The 17,452-nt window shown below is 42.2% G+C and overlaps 1 protein-coding gene across 1 annotated transcript in view; it reads right to left on the bottom strand.

Annotated features, from left to right (window-relative positions):
• The window catches only part of cuedc1b (CUE domain containing 1b), a 28,258-nt gene that overhangs the window by 10,213 nt on the left and 593 nt on the right, over positions 1 to 17,452 (bottom strand). Inside the window, exons 2-4 of the mRNA XM_077565647.1 lie at positions 15,408 to 15,929; positions 4,259 to 4,386; positions 3,370 to 3,496 (exon numbers count right to left, since the gene is read on the bottom strand). Of these exons, the coding sequence (XP_077421773.1) occupies positions 3,370 to 3,496; positions 4,259 to 4,386; positions 15,408 to 15,710 (558 nt within the window). The 5' untranslated portion in view covers positions 15,711 to 15,929. The remainder of the gene's footprint in view (positions 1 to 3,369; positions 3,497 to 4,258; positions 4,387 to 15,407; positions 15,930 to 17,452) is intronic.

The raw sequence follows: 17,452 nt of genomic DNA, 5'->3' as shown, positions 1-17,452 counted from the left end.
TTGCCCAGTTTGTTGGGAAAAAAACTCCTGATTTCCATATGCAGCAATCATTATCCATATCCTCATATTCCAAACCCCACGTTCACTTTAGCACGCTATAATGTAATAAATTACTGATAATGTAAGAACGGCTGAAAATTTAATAATTTAACCAATAATGTAACAAAAAATCTTGACTGATATTGTAATAACATTTTTAATGATAAGGTAATACCTTAACACACACACACACACACACACACACACACACACACACACTGTCAAGAAGATTCCACCAGGATGGTGGCTTTTGTCACATTGCTGCTTGTGGCATAGTATGGCCGTGTGCTGAACTGCAACAATTTTACGCCACAGTGCCGTAGAGTGACAACTGCTGCGAGTGTTGTATGATGAATAAAGTTCTTGTCTCAGTTGTTGTCAGAGCATTATTGGATATAACATTTTGACTACGAAGATGGAGCTTAACTTCGCACCGCTGCTGTGATTCCTGACCGGAAGAGCCATTTAAGACTAGTGGAGATCTGAATAGGCAAAACTAATAAGGATAAGTGCTATTCTCACCCACAACGGTCTTATTTTCGTACTTCCAGACCCACGCATACATAAGAAGACGTCGTTTTGTTGGCCTGAAATTTCACTTTTTAACTTATTTCCTCCCAAAAACGTATAAATATGTTCTATTTTAAATATTACCATGTTCCGAAAGACATATTTATACGTTTTTCATGTTTTTTTTTAATGCTTAAGCTTACAGAAGGCTTTGATGCAGCCTCTGAGCTAAATAGAATGTTTGAAGCAATGGTAGTTATTACAAAAACGACCAGCAGGTGTCAGCAGAGTATAAGAGATCAACCAAGGCCATGTTGCAACAAGCTCTTTTTGCCAGTGTTTTCAACAGGTTTGAGAATAATAATGAAACTTAGCTCTAATGCTAATTGCTGCAAAACGGAAAAAGAAACACCCTTTTTTCCTGATTAAAGAAGAGACTAGGGCTGGTTGTAAAATATCGATATCGAATATGATATTGCTTTTCATAGCCCAATATCGATTCATAAAACCATGTGTTGATACTTTTAACAAAGCTTTTTCCGGTAAATTTATGTGCCTAAAGCGAGCACGTACTTGTTCAAAACCTCGTGTGAGCGTTGTTCAAATGTGCCTTTGTGTTATTCAGAGTACCCCAAAAGGTGCCTAGTGCTTACAAAGAAAGAAAACTGTTTAAGCATGAGCTGCTCCAAACTGCTGATTGCTATATAACTTTAAAAATGGGCTGCGTTTTAATGCATCCCTCTCGAAAAACACACATATGCAAACACACACTAGACAGAAGGAAAAGCTTTTCTTTTTGCAGTAGTTTTAAATGGCTTACCTTAACTGAAATTCTGCGTCACATTGGAGCCAAAAGTAGAATCCTGATCGTTTACTGCGTATTTTGCTGCTCTAAACAGTAAATAAGTCATACTACACTATAACTTACACAAGACTACGGACTACTTCTTCAACTTCCATTTGATGGATGTCAAATACTTTTGGTTCATTAGCGCCCTCTTATTTAACATACATACCTATGGCCATGATGAAGGCCACTGGCGGTAATGCATGACTTCTTCTTTCTTATCGCGGTTGGTGCGTTTGGTGCATTACCGTCACCATAATAAACGGAGTGCATGCATGTGGCAGTAATTAAACTGTGCATTAAATGAAAGAAAAGGCAAAAGACTGAAAACAAATACCCCCCAAAAGAAGTAAGGTAAGAATTGGACATAAAAACACCAAATGTAGATGCAAAATTATGCACTATGACTGTGTCTCTTATGTAAATTAGTTTTTATTTATTTATTAACCACTGGAACCTTAGCATAAAAACCGTCACAGGAATGTGAATGTCGTGATTTTGGGTTAGAGTTAGTGTTAGTACATTGCTCTTTCTGTGTTTGGCAATTTGTAACTAATGGTTGTGTTTTTATAGTCAGGAACCCAGTTGCTGCCAGCAGGATCGAGGAGACTACATCAAATGACACCTTACAGTCACCAACTCCTCAAGATTCACTTCCAATGGGCACTAAGGGTTAATATTCGGAATCACTGCATGCCAGTGGGTTAACTCCATAGGTGCTGTCCCCCCTGGCTGAGCGTGGGCGGCTCTGCCCCTCTGTTGGCTGCTGGGTGGCGGCTGCGTCTTTGCCGTTCCCTGGGTCTCTTGGGGGGTGCTGCATTGCGGTGCTCTCCCTGGTGTCCGGGCCGGCGCCGCCCTGGCGCGGTCCGTCGCTCCAGGCCCGGCGACGCAGTTCGGGGCCTGTGGACCTCTGGGGTGCCCCGTGGCTCCGTCTCCCCTCCCCCCTTCCTGCCTGCCTCTTCCTCCTCGCCTCTCCCCGCCCGTCCACCGCCTGCCTGTCCCTTTTCCCTCGTCACATTTCGGGTGGCTGTGTATGTAGTGCCTACCCCGCTCTGGTGACCTCTCCTTTGGTCTCTTGAGGTCTCCCTAATTTGTTGGAATTTAGATGTTTCTGGGGTTGGTGAAAGACTCTGGTTGGTAACCCGGTGGGTAGTAGGTAATGTCTGGTCGGTGCTGGATTTCACTTTCCTTTCTTTTCTTTGATCCTTCCTTGGGTCTCCTGACAACCTCACGACTCTAGCTGGATTCTGAAGTATTCGGTTTAGGTGAACGGTATGGGATTTTTAAGAGGTTTTAGGTGAACTAATGAGTACACACTCACACGCACGCACACATGCACACAAACACATACAATTTTTGTTTTTTTTTTATTAAAAAAGAGAGCAATGATGATGACATGTCGAATCGGTAAAATTACTGAATGAACAATACTGAGCGCTCTCTCTCTCTCTCTCTCTCTCTCAAAAAAAAGGGTTAGTGTTAGTGTTTTTGCCGCTTCATTTACATAGCACTGTAGTTTTGTTTTGATCAGGTCATGTTCAATGATTAATGTAACTGCATTGGATTCAATTATAAATGTAAATATTCATATTTTTACTAATGCACCAAGTAAGAGAAAGAAGTGTCTACTATTTGCAAGTCTTTCAAATAAAAGTAAAATTTGTACTGCATGAAATCCTTAACTGAACTAAAAATCAATGTGAACCGTGAATCAAATCGAATTGGGCACTTCTGAATCGATTTTGGAAATCTGAATCGAAACCCAGCGCTATAAGAGACTGATCTTTCTTTTAGTAGGTTCCATGTTTTTAGAGCAATAGAACACAATATTCTGTGGGCCTTACAAAATCAGTCAAAATCCAGTCAAACAGCTGGGAGCAAAGTGGGTTGCTTCAGTGAAAAGGGCTCAGAGTAAATGAGTTAAGAGATAGACTGTACAAGTGATAGGCTTTACATGTTTTTTCTTTACTTACCTTTATACTTTCTAATTGCTGAGGCAGGATCCTCAAGAAATCATCTGGGAGATTCCCAAGCAATGGAGGGTCCCAATTTCGGAAGCTTGTAACCTGTTTGTGACCTGAAGGTGGCTGGGCTTCAAACCTATGAAGGGAGATGATGAAGCAAGAAAGAGAGATTCTCAATCACAATATTTGGAACATCAGAGTAAAAACCATATGTGTCAAATCAAAATTGAGATATTCATATATTACAATTTTATACTTCATTCCCTTTAAAATTATATATAATACATTGATGTACCCAATTTTAATGTTGCCAAGTTGAAATCCATAGGTTTGAGGAAAAACAGCGGTAACGATTATCGGCCAGTTGTAAGTTTTACAACATCATCAAAAACAAAAGAACTTCATTTCTATGTCCTGGGCATGCCAAGGTGGGGGTGGTTGGCCACGAGACGGGCTGTCTCCCCTCAACAAACCCCCCCACCCACTCTGGATCCAAGAGACTGACTGACAAGAAAAAACAAAACCTGACTGCGTGTCTTATTTTGCAACAGAACAATGAATTATTTTTTAAAATGTTGACTCCATGAAGTATTGTGAATTTTTGTGTGGCATATTTTCCACTTAACTTTCATTTGTGTGCACGTTTTAACAGTTGTAAGCTAGGTAACATTTCTTTGATGTGTCCAACTGTACGTGTTTGCATTTGTTGAATTTTGCCCTTAGAAGCTCGGCTAACATGGGATCCAAATGCAACCTGATGATTCTTTACCAAAATCCTCTAAGGCTGGTAAATTTCCATTTTAAGATTATTTGCCAATTGGTGTGCATATGACAAACAAGTTTATTGATAACTTATGGATGTTGAAATAAAGTTTTGAGCCAAGAACTCCCGCCTTACCTTGGTGGGGGTGTTGGTGGGGCTTCTGGGTATTTTCTGTCAAAAACGTGCATATCATATGTTGGTGGTGAGTAGATTGGAGGTGGTTCCTCATCTGAACTGTCTGGTTCAAGCGTCCTCTCCAGAATCTACAGGGAGGGGGGTATCACACAAATAGTTAAATTCAAAGTAAAACCGTTCCTATTTTGTTTCTATTCAATCTCTCTCATCTTCTTGTGTTCTACATCCACCCCAAAAGCAATGACAAACTAGAAAAATTGCAATTTCTGCAAAAATTGCGTGGGAATGCTGAAAAGCTAAATGCTATTAGCTGAATCACGCATGAAAACGGGTCAGGGGTGAAAAAGGTGAGAAGCACTTGGACCAAAATTTTACCTGTTAATATTCATCAGGCATTCGTCAAACGGCTTGGGGGCATGCGGTGGACGAAGGGAGGGCGAATTAAAATGTTCAAAATTTTACGGCGTCAAGAAAAACGTTTTGCGAAAATGTGAATATCTTTGCTAGAGTTATTAGACCAAGGATGGACATTGGAAAAATCAGCATGCGCTGTGTTCAAGTAGGGATGGAGACTTAAAAACCCAAATAAGAAGGAATTTACCTTCTTTTCCACTGTGCACCGGTCTTTTTCAAGAATTTATTATTTTCTTACAAATAATAATAATACAAAAATAGATCCTATTATTATTAGCGACCATGCACCAGTCTCCCTTTCCCTACAAGTTGATTATACCTTTAAACCACCACCAACATGCCGTTTTAACATCTCACTGCTAAACGACGCAGAGTTTGACAAAATTATAAGAAAAGAGTGGGCAGACTTTTTGGAAATAAATGACTCTCCAGACCTATCGCCATCTCTTCTCTGGGAAGCTGGGAAAGCAGTAATTAGAGGTAAAATTATATCATATTCATCTTGTAAAAAGAAACAGGATCAAAAATTAGAAAAAGACTTGGAAGATAAAATTAAACAACTGATGGATGAGTACGCAATAAACCCAAATAACCAAATATGGACTGACTTACAAAATACAAAAATACAGTGAGACGATATGCTAACTAAAAAGACAGAGTTTATAATACAACAATTGAGATACAACAACTTTGAATATTATAACAAATCAGGTAAATTTCTAGCAAATCAACTTCAACGCAATCGGGAAATCTCTTATAACGGCTATTAAAGGGACAACTGGTGAATGCACACAATCACCAGAAGAAATGAATCAAATTTTTTATAACTATTATCGTAACCTATACTCAGAAACTAACAAGCCTAACCCTGAGCATATTGAGGCATTCCTCAGTAGCTTAAATATAAATAACAGTTAACTACTGAATATAAAGATATGTTAGATGCGCCACTCACTATAAACGAGTTGTACAGTGCTCTAGATAGTATGCCTAATGGCAAAGCACCTGGCCCGGATGGTTATCCGGCTATATTTTTTAAGCACTTCTGGTTAATGCTTGCTCCACTATTCTTAAGAGTAGTAACAGAAATCAAAACTAATGGTTACATACGCCCACACATGAATACAGCCGCAATTAAACTTTTATTAAAGCCAGAAAAAGACCCCACCCTTCCATCAAGTTACCGTCCAATTTCACTTATTAACACTGATATTAAAATTATCACTAAGGCTTTCACATCTAGACTAGAAACAGTAATCTCAACAATCATTCATAGCGACCAAACAGGCTTTATTAAAGATCGTCACTCTACTAATAATATTAGGAGGCTCTTTAACCTTATTAGCATGTCACAGCGGCATGATAAAAAGGCAGTTATTATATCATTGGATGCAGAAAAAGCTTTGCTGTTTTAAATAAATTTGGCTTTGGGAAATCATTTATCCACTGGGTGTCAGTATTATATGATTCTCCTAAAAATACAGTTACTACTAATGGGATTATATCTCAGAGTGTTACTCTACAGAGAGGCACAAGACAGGGATGCCCACTGTCCCCTTTATTATTTGCAATATTTATTGAGCCACTTGCATTAGCCATACGCCAGGAAAGAAGAATTCAAGGAATTCACTCAGGTGTAACAGAACATAAAATTAATCTATATGCCGATGATATTTTACTTTATTTAGAAAAGCCTGCTATTTCGTTAGGGGAAGTATTTAACTTAATAACTAAATTCTTACAGTTATCAGACTATTCTATTAACTGGACAAAATCAACACTTCTACCTATTACAGAAATTTCATGGAACCCTGCAAGCCAGGACCCACACTACTCATTTCCTGTAGGTAATTTAAAATACTTAGGCATAAAAATCTCACCTAAATTAACTGATTTAATTCATTTAAACTTTTCTCCACTTCTGGATAACATTTATAGTGACTTGGAGCGCTGGAATAATCTTCCTATTTCTCTCATAGGACGAAAAATCTCCATTAAAATTAAAGTTTTACCCAAAATAAACTATTTTTTTTGCAATGATTCCATTTAAACCTACGGCTAACTGGTTCCAGTTGTTGGACTCAGCCATTACAAAATTTTACTGGAATAAAAAAAAAGCAAAGATTAGTCTATCTATTCTTCAGAAAAGTAAATCCAAAGGTGGTCTAGAGGCACCAAATTTTATGTACTATTACTGTATATAGCTAACCAGCTACAATATATCATTCTATGGGCACAACCCAACAGAGATACTAACTGTTGGCTGGAACTAGAACAGAAGGATTGTAATAACCTCAGACTTCTAGATTTACTCTTTATTACAACATAGATTAAGCGACATAATTGTTTTAAAAACCCAATGATTTCCGCCACCCTGACTGCCTGGTGGAAGGCACTAGAAATTACAAAAGCCCAAGTGGAGCCCTGTGGGCTCTCTCCCCTATGGCATAACCCCGACTTTCAACTTAACAAGTAATCGTTTTATTTAGGTGTGTGGGAGCAGAAAGGAATTACACATCTCCACATAATATTTTTATATCATATACATCCTTGCTCCAAAAATATAAAATAAAAACGGATTTTTTTTACATTATCTACAAGTTAAAAATATGATAAAGAAACTGTCTGGGGGTTTGGGGGCCTGGGGCAGCTGGGGCTGGGTTGGGGTGGATGGCGGGGGTGGATAGGGGGTGGGGGGGGAGCGGGGGCTGTGGGCCGGTGGGGTTCTTGGCGGGCCTGCAGTGCCCCGTCCTGCTGCGTTGGGTTGGGGGCGCGGGCCGCGTTGGGGTGGGGGGCGCTCCTGCTCCTGGGTTTGCTCTCCGGCCGGTGGCCCCTGCGGGGCCCGGGGGTCGTCCTTTGGCGCTGACGAGGCCTGGGGGGCCCTGAGGTGTTGCGCTTGCTCTGTCCTGGCGGGGGTCGACGGCTCCCCTCTTTGGTGGAGATTTTTATGCACGCCAGATCCACCACACCAGCATCTATCGAAACTCAGACACAATCTTCCTCAGGTCATTGAATCGGTGGAGGCTGGTGTCTGTGGATCTCACTCCGCTTCGTCTGTCCTTCCTTCCTTTCCTCAGGCTCTCCTTTGGTCTCTTGAGGTCTCCCTGATTTGTTGAAATTTAGATGTCTCTGGGGTTGGTGAAGGACCCTGGTTGGTGACCTGGTGGGTGGTGTCTGGTCGGTGCTGGATTTCACTTTCCTTTCTTTTCTTTGGTCCTTTCTCGGGTTTCCTGATGGCCTCACGACTCTGGCTAAAAGTGTTCGGTTTAGGGAAATGGTATGGGATTTTTATTTTTTTTATAGGTTTTAGGTGAACTAATGAATGCACGCACGCACATACACATATTCACCCACATACAAAAATATATATATATATATATATATATATATATATATATATATATATATATATATATATATATATATATATATATATATTTAAAAAAAAGGAGAGCAATGATGATGACATGTCAAATCGGTAAAATTACCGAATGATCAATACTGAGCTCTATAGAAAAAAAAAAAGAACACCAAACAACCTCATTTAGACATTTACTGAAGTCATCAGACTACTAGCGTCGTCAAAGAATCGCTGAGCAACACATTGAATCCCAAACACATTTTCCTACAAGGAAGCGTAATCAGTTCATATTCATCAAGCATAGGATGCTATGCTGCAAATATAAAACTGAGCACTCAAATACAACACGCAGAGTTAAAGCTTCACACACACACGCACAGAGTTGTTTTTCTTTCCCTCGACTGGCTAATTGGGAGGTTTTCCTGAGAAAAAAAAAAGGAAAAAAAAAAAGTAGGGATGGATACCTTTTGCATTTGAACCAGTTCGGTTCCAATTGTCAGAATCGGGGTATCAATACTGGTAACATTACCAATTTTCTGTACTTTTGTTCTGTTGTTTATGGTAGTAAATGTAAATTTATTAAACAATAAAATTATAATTTTATAAAAGAACATTCCCTTTTAGTAGTTATTTTTCATTAAATAAAATCTGACAAATAATAAAACATCATGAATTTAAACACATGAGCTGGAGGTGATGGAGTAAAAAATGAAATAAAATGAAGATATAACATCAATAAAGTATCAATAACACACATTATTATTTAATATTACAAATTACAAAGTGAGAAGCAAATTTCTTTACAATGAACAGCTTGTCAGACAGACTGGGGGGGGGAACAAAAGTTTTGTTTCGTTTTGTTTCATGTGTGTCTCTTTATGATGCTGCGGAGACACACCGCTTACTCTGTTGGCCGCTACCCACAAGATGGACTCTCTCCCATCCAAGCTGCAATTCTGGAAGAGAATGCTAAACAACTTCAACTTGTTAATCTTCAGAGACAACTTGAAGAAGATGCAGAGTGTGAACTCCAGTAATTACAAGCTCAAGCCAAAGCTGCTCAACAAGCACAAGAGGAAGCCATCCAAGCGAGAGAGGCCGTTAGCAAACATCTGGACCGAAACCCCAGACTACAGCAACTACAGGCAGATGTGGAACCAGCTAAACTGGTCACGTCAATGCTCAGCACAAACAGCAGCACATTGAGCACCTATCAGCCACTTCCACCTGCTACACCTGCGCCAGGTAGCTTTACTCTTCCTCACTCCAACTCACGTCCAGCTATGATTGAGCCACAACAAACTCCCAATCCAGTCCAAGCAGCTACTGCAGCTCAGCCATTACCTACACCGACAACGTCAACGTGGCTGTTCCCACACGCAGTCTACCACAAATCAATATGGCTCAAATCTCGTCATCCCAGCAGACAAGTACTGTAAGACAAGCAGCAAACTTAAACTCAGCAGTGCCTGTATTGTCTACAAGCACGCCGCAAACAACGCAAACTCAAGTAGTGCCCCACTACGACCATCTTCCAGCCTCACACGGCTCTTCCTGCCACATAAACGCAGCGCAGTCGCCAATGCCAATGGCAAGCTAAGGATGGGAGCAGTCTCGTGCCCCTTCCTTTCCCGTCCAGGCTCCTACACCAGCCTCCTATCCTGGTCTACAGCCACAGCTCCGAGCAGATATGCTGATTGACTCTGCCTTTGGCATTCCAAAGCCCACCCGCCAGTAGCCAAGAGCGGTCGTGAGAGTGACTTTGCTCTACTGAAGATGGCTTTGGACAGTCTCCTTAACTCTTTCACTGCCAGACGTTTTCAGAAACGGGTTGTCCCTACTGCCAGCCGATTTAAACATTTTGAGTGATCTTTCAAGGTCCACAGAAAATGTTGTGTTTGGACTATGGAAACACACATACTACCAAATGAAAGATTGGACTCTCAGCTTTCATCAGAAAAAAAAGTTTGTTTCTACCTTATTCCGTTCTTCAGTAATCAACAATAGAAAATGGTTACTTTCACCGAAATTCTCTCTTTTGAAACAAAAAACGGAGAAAAAGAGCTTTTTGTGAAACGATGTTATTTCATGCACTCTAGTGAATTGTACACTTCTTTTTGTCCATGAATGATGCCACAAACACCTAAATAGTGCTTTACTTCTGTAAAACGCTTTCACCAACAATGAAAAAGTGTTTTTTGATTGCAAAATACGTTTATTTCCATTCAACAGTGTAACAATTTGACAAAACAATTTCGCAAACTATTTACAAATGTGTGCAACTGTTGTACTACTTACAATTATGTGGATGTTTCAAATACAGTTTTTCCTTTTGTAACGCTCTCCTGCGTGCAAGGAGACGCCAGGACTCGCACAACAGTTTACTTTCACTTTCACATTGGTCCGTTTTGCGTGCAAACGTTACACTTTCTTGACGGCCTTTTTTTCCGGGGAATAAAAAGCAAGTAGCAGACTGTACACACTTCCTCCGATGAATATGCATTGGACTCGGGGCACTCTCCGTCGTCCGATCGAACGTCCGCCTGTGCGTGCTCGGTTGTGGTCCGCGTTACGACACCGTCATAGCCGCCGCGTCAGCGGTTCCAATTTCGCCGTCAAGCTCGGATTCACCTTCATCATCATCGAGGATGATCACCGTCGTCATCAATGTACTATTTTAGCGTTGGTCGATGCCTTTCGTCTTGTAAGTGTAGAGCTGCTTGCAAACGCTCGCCATTGCCCGTTCCCTCCTCCATCTAGCTCCATCTAACGTCTTCTACTGCCGCGTCAATGCTTCTCAACCACGGAGTCACCACCCTCATCTTCATCATCGATGATGATCATCGTCGTCAACAATGTGCTTTTTCAGCGATGCTTTTGGTCTTTGAAAAAAACGTCTCGGCCGTGAGCTCCTCGCGACCGGCCGCCATTTTTCCTTTGTCTTCCATTCTCATCTCCTGCTCGACGCTCTAGCTCCGCCTCTACTGACGCCCACCCGATCTTGTCAAAAGAGAGTCATCGCTGCCCTCTAGGGGCCAAAAATAGTCATTAGGCACAACAGACAGACTTGAAACTTTCACCAGACATGCGGAAGGGTTTCCTCTACCCGTTTCAAAAAAAATAATAATAATCATTGGATGACGTCTTTTGACGTCATTGGCAGTGAAGCGTAGGTTTTTACTTGACGTCTTTAAACGTCAGTGGCAGTGAAAGAGTTAATAACCATAGACATCTGAGTGAGCAATATAAATATCAAGTATTGCTGAGCCATCTGAAGCTACCTAGTGCTCTCCAACTTGCCAAGGCGTATATGCACCACCCAAGCCCGTACACAGCTGCCCTCAATGCACTACAAGATAAATATGGTCAACTGAGGCAGCTCATCCAGTCAGAGCTTGGTGCTATCCTGAACTCTGCTGCACTCAAGATAAGTGATGCTAACAGTTTTGACTCCTTCACTCTGTCTGTCCAATCACTCGTGGGCATGCTGAGGACACTAGAAGGCTACAATGGCATTGAGCTTATGTGTGGGTCCCATGTGGACCGGCTGTTGAGTAAATTGCCTCCCCCCTACTGTGACAGCTTTGTAGAGTATTGCCTCAACCGAGGGATTCTACAGTCAGTTTCTGACCGAACCTACACGCTTCCTGATCGCAAAGCGCATCTCCAGCCGTGCCGCAGCCTTTTACAACTCTGAGCCGAGTAAGTCCAGTTGCAGTCTACACAAGCCTTGGCTGGTGCCTTCAAGGTCCCATGATTCCAGTATAGAGCCGTCACAGTCCATCTCGATGTCTGCATCTCGACCGCTTCGATGAACACAGCTACTGCATCATGTGCAGCGCCTCTGGCAGCTGGAAACTTTACCTTACTGCGAGAAAGCAGTTACAAGGTCTAAGCTTGACCAACAAGCACTCAATCTTCTCCAAGCATCTTCAGTTCGGGTAGACACAGGGGTAGCTTTACGCTATGCCACGCCACTCCCTCGCCGCTCTCCTCCCATTCCACTACATGCTCCAAAGGAAGCAGCACTACCAAGTCTTTGCAGCACGGAACGTAGACTTGCCAAGGACCCGTCAAAAGAGAGATCTGAGATCCAGAAATTGGAAGTAGCAGGCTACGTGCCAAAGATCACAGCTGAAGAAGCATGCAAGTCCATAGAGTCCCTGGTATATCCCGCACCACCTTGTTCATCATAATGGCTAGGCACGTATTGTCTTTAAAGGGACTGCAACATGAAAAATCAACTTTTTGGAGCTTTTAGCCATGTTAAAATGCTAAATCCTCACCAAAAACATGACCAAAGTTGTGTTTACCTACATTCGCCTCTGCATGAGAAATTCTAGGTTATTCTGCTCTCCAAGCACCAGCCCCTCCCAACCTGAGAAAACGAGCTGTTGGCACGGTTTGAAGTCATTGCGTGCGGCCCCACCCCCCGCACCGCCTCTGCGGACTAAACGCACGGCCACTTTCTCTGAGACCCCCCTCCATGAGATAATGACAAAAGTAGCCTTTATCAATAAACATTCTGTCCAAATGAATTCAAAGCAATCCATTATTCTTCACATTTGCAATGCCAAAGTGCAATAAAATGACATTTGGCTGTCTTGAAATGCATTGGCTGACACTGGTGTAAACTACAAGTAAAACATTTGCGTTGATGAGTTAAAATGAATGGATGGTGTAGTGGATAGTGTGCTCGTCCCATAAGCAACAGAGTGACCCACTGTGGTGCTTTTTTTTCCTCCTTCTTCTTTCCTCTAACCTCTCTGCTCCCCTCTTCCACGATTTCCTGTGGCAAGGACCTGTTTTGTTTCAAATGTTTATTCAAGAATTGATGGCTTGCGTGACTAAAGCACAGATCTAGCAGCCCATGAAATTTAGAGTCAATTTTAAAAATCGGCTTAAAACCTATCTGTATGTTTCGTGGGCGTTGCGCGAAGCAGCCGGCTCGGGCAACGTCATGAGAGGAGCGCGGCAGCCACAGGGGGAAAGGTGGGGTTTTACTGAACCAAGCGTTTGACTTCCGGGTAAGAAAAATAGCCACTGAAATAAATTATATTTAATAAGAAATTGCGATTGTGTCAAAAGGTAAGATTTCATCATTATATGCCTATAGTTAACTGTTGAAGGGCTTAACATACCGTGGTGTAGTCCCTTTAACTGCTCCTTTCAATACAAAGGGCAATCCCTAAACGAACAACTGCTCCCAAGCCCTACACTAGGTCCTACTCTGCTGGGGGTGCTCCTGAGGTTTCGCCAGCACAGCGTAGCCATCAGCGGCGACATCCGCAGTATTTTCCATCAGGTGCTCTTGCTTGCTGCTGACAAGCCCATCATGCGTTTCTTGTGGAGAAACATGAAGAGAGAGGAAGAACCTGAGCTCTACGAGTGGCAAGTCCTGCCTTTTGGGACCACATGCAGCCCCGTGCTGTGCAAAATACGCTCTGCAGCGACATGTGGAGGGCTCCTAAGTCAACCAATCAGGACTTACAGAGGTTGTGACCCAAGCGTTCTGTTGACAACTGCCTTAACACAGTCATTGAACACTTGCACTCTGATGCAAGATCTGTCAGTAGCGAGCTGTGGTTGTCCCGTGATAGTGCCGACCTTGTGGATCCCACACTGGGACTGCAGTGGAACTGTCTCGACGACACCATGGGCTACTGACACCGCTCATCTAAGCCTCTTCAGCCCACACTGAGAAACCTGTACGAAACGCTGGCAAGCCAATACAATCCATTGGGCTTCATAATACCCTTTACAACTAGAGCTAAGGTTCTTATCCAAGATCTCTGGAAGCAAAATCTGAGCTGGGACGACCCCATAGAACATCACCAGCCTAAAGAGCATTGGCTGACATGGGTTGACAAGCTTCCCAGTGGCCCAGGGCCTATACACCACCAAGTGCTGATACCTCCACAGTGACCAGGCAGCTTCACGTTTTCTGCGATGCCTCGGAGAGGGCATACGGCGCTGTCGCTTACCTGCGAACAACTGAAGACCAAGGTAAAGTCCCTGTCGCCTTCGTTCTAGCCCGCTCCAGGGTCGCTCCCAAGAAGTGCCTTTTGATGCCTTATCTTGAGCTCAGTGCGGCATTAACCGGAGCGCAACTCGTGTAGCTGCTTGAGACCGAACTTACCATTCCTGTCCACCGAGTGGTCTGCTGGTCCGATTCCACCACCATACTTCACTGGCTGCAGTCTGAGTCATGCCGCTATAAAGTTTTTGTTGGAACGCAGGTAGCAGAAATCCAGACAATGACTGACTCGACAAACTGGAGGTATGTTGATTCACCCCGTAATCTTGCCGATCACATCACTGTAGGCCTCACTCTGAAGGAGCTGTTGGGCCATCACCAGTGGAGATTTGGGCCCAAATTTCTGTCCGGACCTCCAGACTAGTGGCCAACCATGCCCAACACCTCTACCGAATCAGATCACAGTGAGTTCAAGAAGAGTAGTTTCAACGGAGCAGTCTCAGAGCTACCTAGCCTCCAGCTACCTGACCCCAGCCAGTTCCCAACATGGACGGAACTGATTAAAGCTACTATGCGGTCCCGTCATGAGGACGACAGTCTCAAATCGAAGCAACAGACTTCACCAGCGCTGAGAGAGCCTTGTTAGTCCAAGCTCAGGCAGATTCATTTTCAGCCGAAGTTCAGGCTCTTAAGGTCCTTCGTCCACTCCCTTCAGGAAGCAGGCTTGGTTCTCTTGCTCCAGAGTACGAGCCAGAAACCGGTCTCGTCCGTGTCGGTGGCAGGCTTCGACGAGCTACCAATCTTTAAGTTGAATCTGTCCATCCCATAATTCTGGATCTCAGGCACCCTCTCACAAAGTTGCTCATTAAAAACTGTGACGAAAGACTCCACCATACAGGCACAGAATGCGTCTTCGTAGAACTGCGACGCCCATTCTGGTTCCTAAGAACCCGCGGTTACTGGACAATGCACTTTACCAACTGCGCCACTGAGCAGGATCAGACAAGTGGCAATGATGAGAAGTTGTAGGTATGGAAGTGGGCGTGGAAAGTGGGACTTAGAAAAAGATTAATGTCAGTCTCATTGAAAATGAATGGGGAAAAGTTGATATTTAACGTTAAATTGTGCAAATACTGTAAGTAATGTAAAAATCAGACGATATATACCCCAGGAGGCGTGATTCGTGAATTTTTGAAGCACGTTGACATTTGAATGGTGTAAATCGGATGTATTATGTGGGAGTTGTTACATGGCAAAAAAGTGTGGAGAATAAAAATCACAATAACATATGTGGGAATGCTTCAGCAACATTGTAATTAGTCAAATACTCTCAACGCTACTCACTGGAAGAGGCAAAATACAATATGCATTTAAGTCCTTACACACTTTCCACTGACCTCTGCTGGGATGCTGTCATCAGAGTCTGAGCTATCATCTGAAGCCTGTCCATCAATGCTCATCTGTAGAAGCTGGTCAATGGTGGCATCCACAGCTCCATTATTGGAACGTAACACACACTCGATTACTTCATAGTCCATTGTGGGGAACATGATCTTGAAGTCCTCCATTGCCTGGTTGAACTCCAGGCGGCGGACCTGGCGGTTAGGTCTGCTGTTGTTAAGCTCGCCCTGTCCATCACTCCCACCACTGTTTCTAGATCCTCCATTACTGCTGCTTCGCCGGAACAGGCTGGTCATCATCAAGTTCTCGCCAACCTAGTGCGAGGATGGCCCTTATATATGTGATCTTTCAGTGTTCCTGAAGTTCCCTCTTCGTCAGTTTCTCATTCTATGATAAACATAGTAGTTCCTCCTGAGTCATCAGTTATCCCCTAGTACAGTTGAATTTGGGTGCCTTTAGCATGGCACACTGAATCATGGGGTGTGAGTACATGGAAAGCCTGTCCTAGGTTTGAGGACCTATGATAGAAAAAAAGACATTATGTTAGCTAAATAATGTATGAGAAATTGACAAAGTCTCATGTTCTAAATGGGTAGCACTAGCATGGTGAACCTAGGTTTGCTAACAGTCCCGAGTTCAAATCTCAGCTCAGGCCCCCAGCTTCCTGTTCATAGGTGTGAATGTGAGATGGTTATCTGTGTCCTGTGTATTAACACGTATTAACATTAGAAGTTTATACTGTATTGTGGACCTGTATTTTCTTTAACAATGGGCTTTTTACTTCTTGTATATTAAGCAACATCAAAGTGACCTTGACTGATAAGCCTGCTGAAACAGACTGCTTGCTTTCCTGTCTAGCTGACCCTCCCTTTCTTCTACCAAAACCTAACCAGGCTGCATAAAAATCTTCCCATAATAATTTGCTGCCCATACTCTCACAGGTCACTTCTTGTAGACTGCTCTGTAGGACTTGTGTATATTTGAAGATTCAAATATAAAGAAACCCAAAAGACAAATTGTTTTCCAGCCTTTTTTTATTCATCTCTCCTAACTACTAAAAATTCCACAACACTCCCCAAAATGTTACCCTCAACCACAGTTTTTTGTTGCATTTTTAAAACATGACTGTTTTGTTTTGGCAAACTCAAAATGAGTTACTGGTTGTCTTTGAAGCAGAGATATCAATAAAAGTCAGCTTCATGGTGCTTTACACAATGTATTTGTACTTTATTTGTATTTATGGTAGGATTTGAAAGTATATTTGTATCTGTATTCAAGTTAATTTTGCAAACAATTATCGGCTTACTTATCAGTTATCGACACTTTCTAAATTATTGGTTTATCTGCAGCATTATAGTGCATCCCTAATATGATGCACTATATTACAGGTACAGTAATACAAATATATATCAGTAAGATAGTTAGATAGGGATAGAAGTGTTAAGTGAGATTATTTTGTGAACTATTTTAATTAAAAAAAATCACGTCTCAACTTTAATCATTGTCACTATCTAATGTAGTAATTTAATCATAACACTTTGTATGATAAATACATCTGCACCCAATTGCAAAAAAAACGAAAAAAACGAAATGGTATTCGTTTAAACTGGAGTAGGTTTCAGACTACCTTTTAACATGTGTTTTTCATGACATTCTTTTAAGGGGGGTCTTTCTTGTTTGAAATTGATAGCTTTCATATCCACAATGTTGAGATTCACAGTCTTCTGAGGACAACGATGTACACTGGATTCACAAAGATCACAACATATTCCTACATCAGGGAACAAACTGGGACTGAGCAAAGCAATAAATACAGTCAAAATTCATCAACCACGTCTGTCTTTCACAGCAGACCACTGTTTAAATAAAAACAAAAAAAAAACTCCAAGTGGTTAAAGGAAATGGTCGTCAAATAATTATGACGTGATCTTCATAATAGCTGCGCGTTACCACTGTGATTGTTTCTCATCATAGCAACTCACTGCTAACAGGCTAACGGTATCGTCTCCCCTCGTCGCAAACGCTGTACCTATGAATCGAT

Source organism: Vanacampus margaritifer, chromosome 5, assembly GCF_051991255.1.
Source record: "Vanacampus margaritifer isolate UIUO_Vmar chromosome 5, RoL_Vmar_1.0, whole genome shotgun sequence".
Classification (NCBI taxonomy): Eukaryota; Metazoa; Chordata; class Actinopteri; order Syngnathiformes; family Syngnathidae; genus Vanacampus; species Vanacampus margaritifer.
This window is presented reverse-complemented; position numbering and strand designations above follow the sequence as displayed.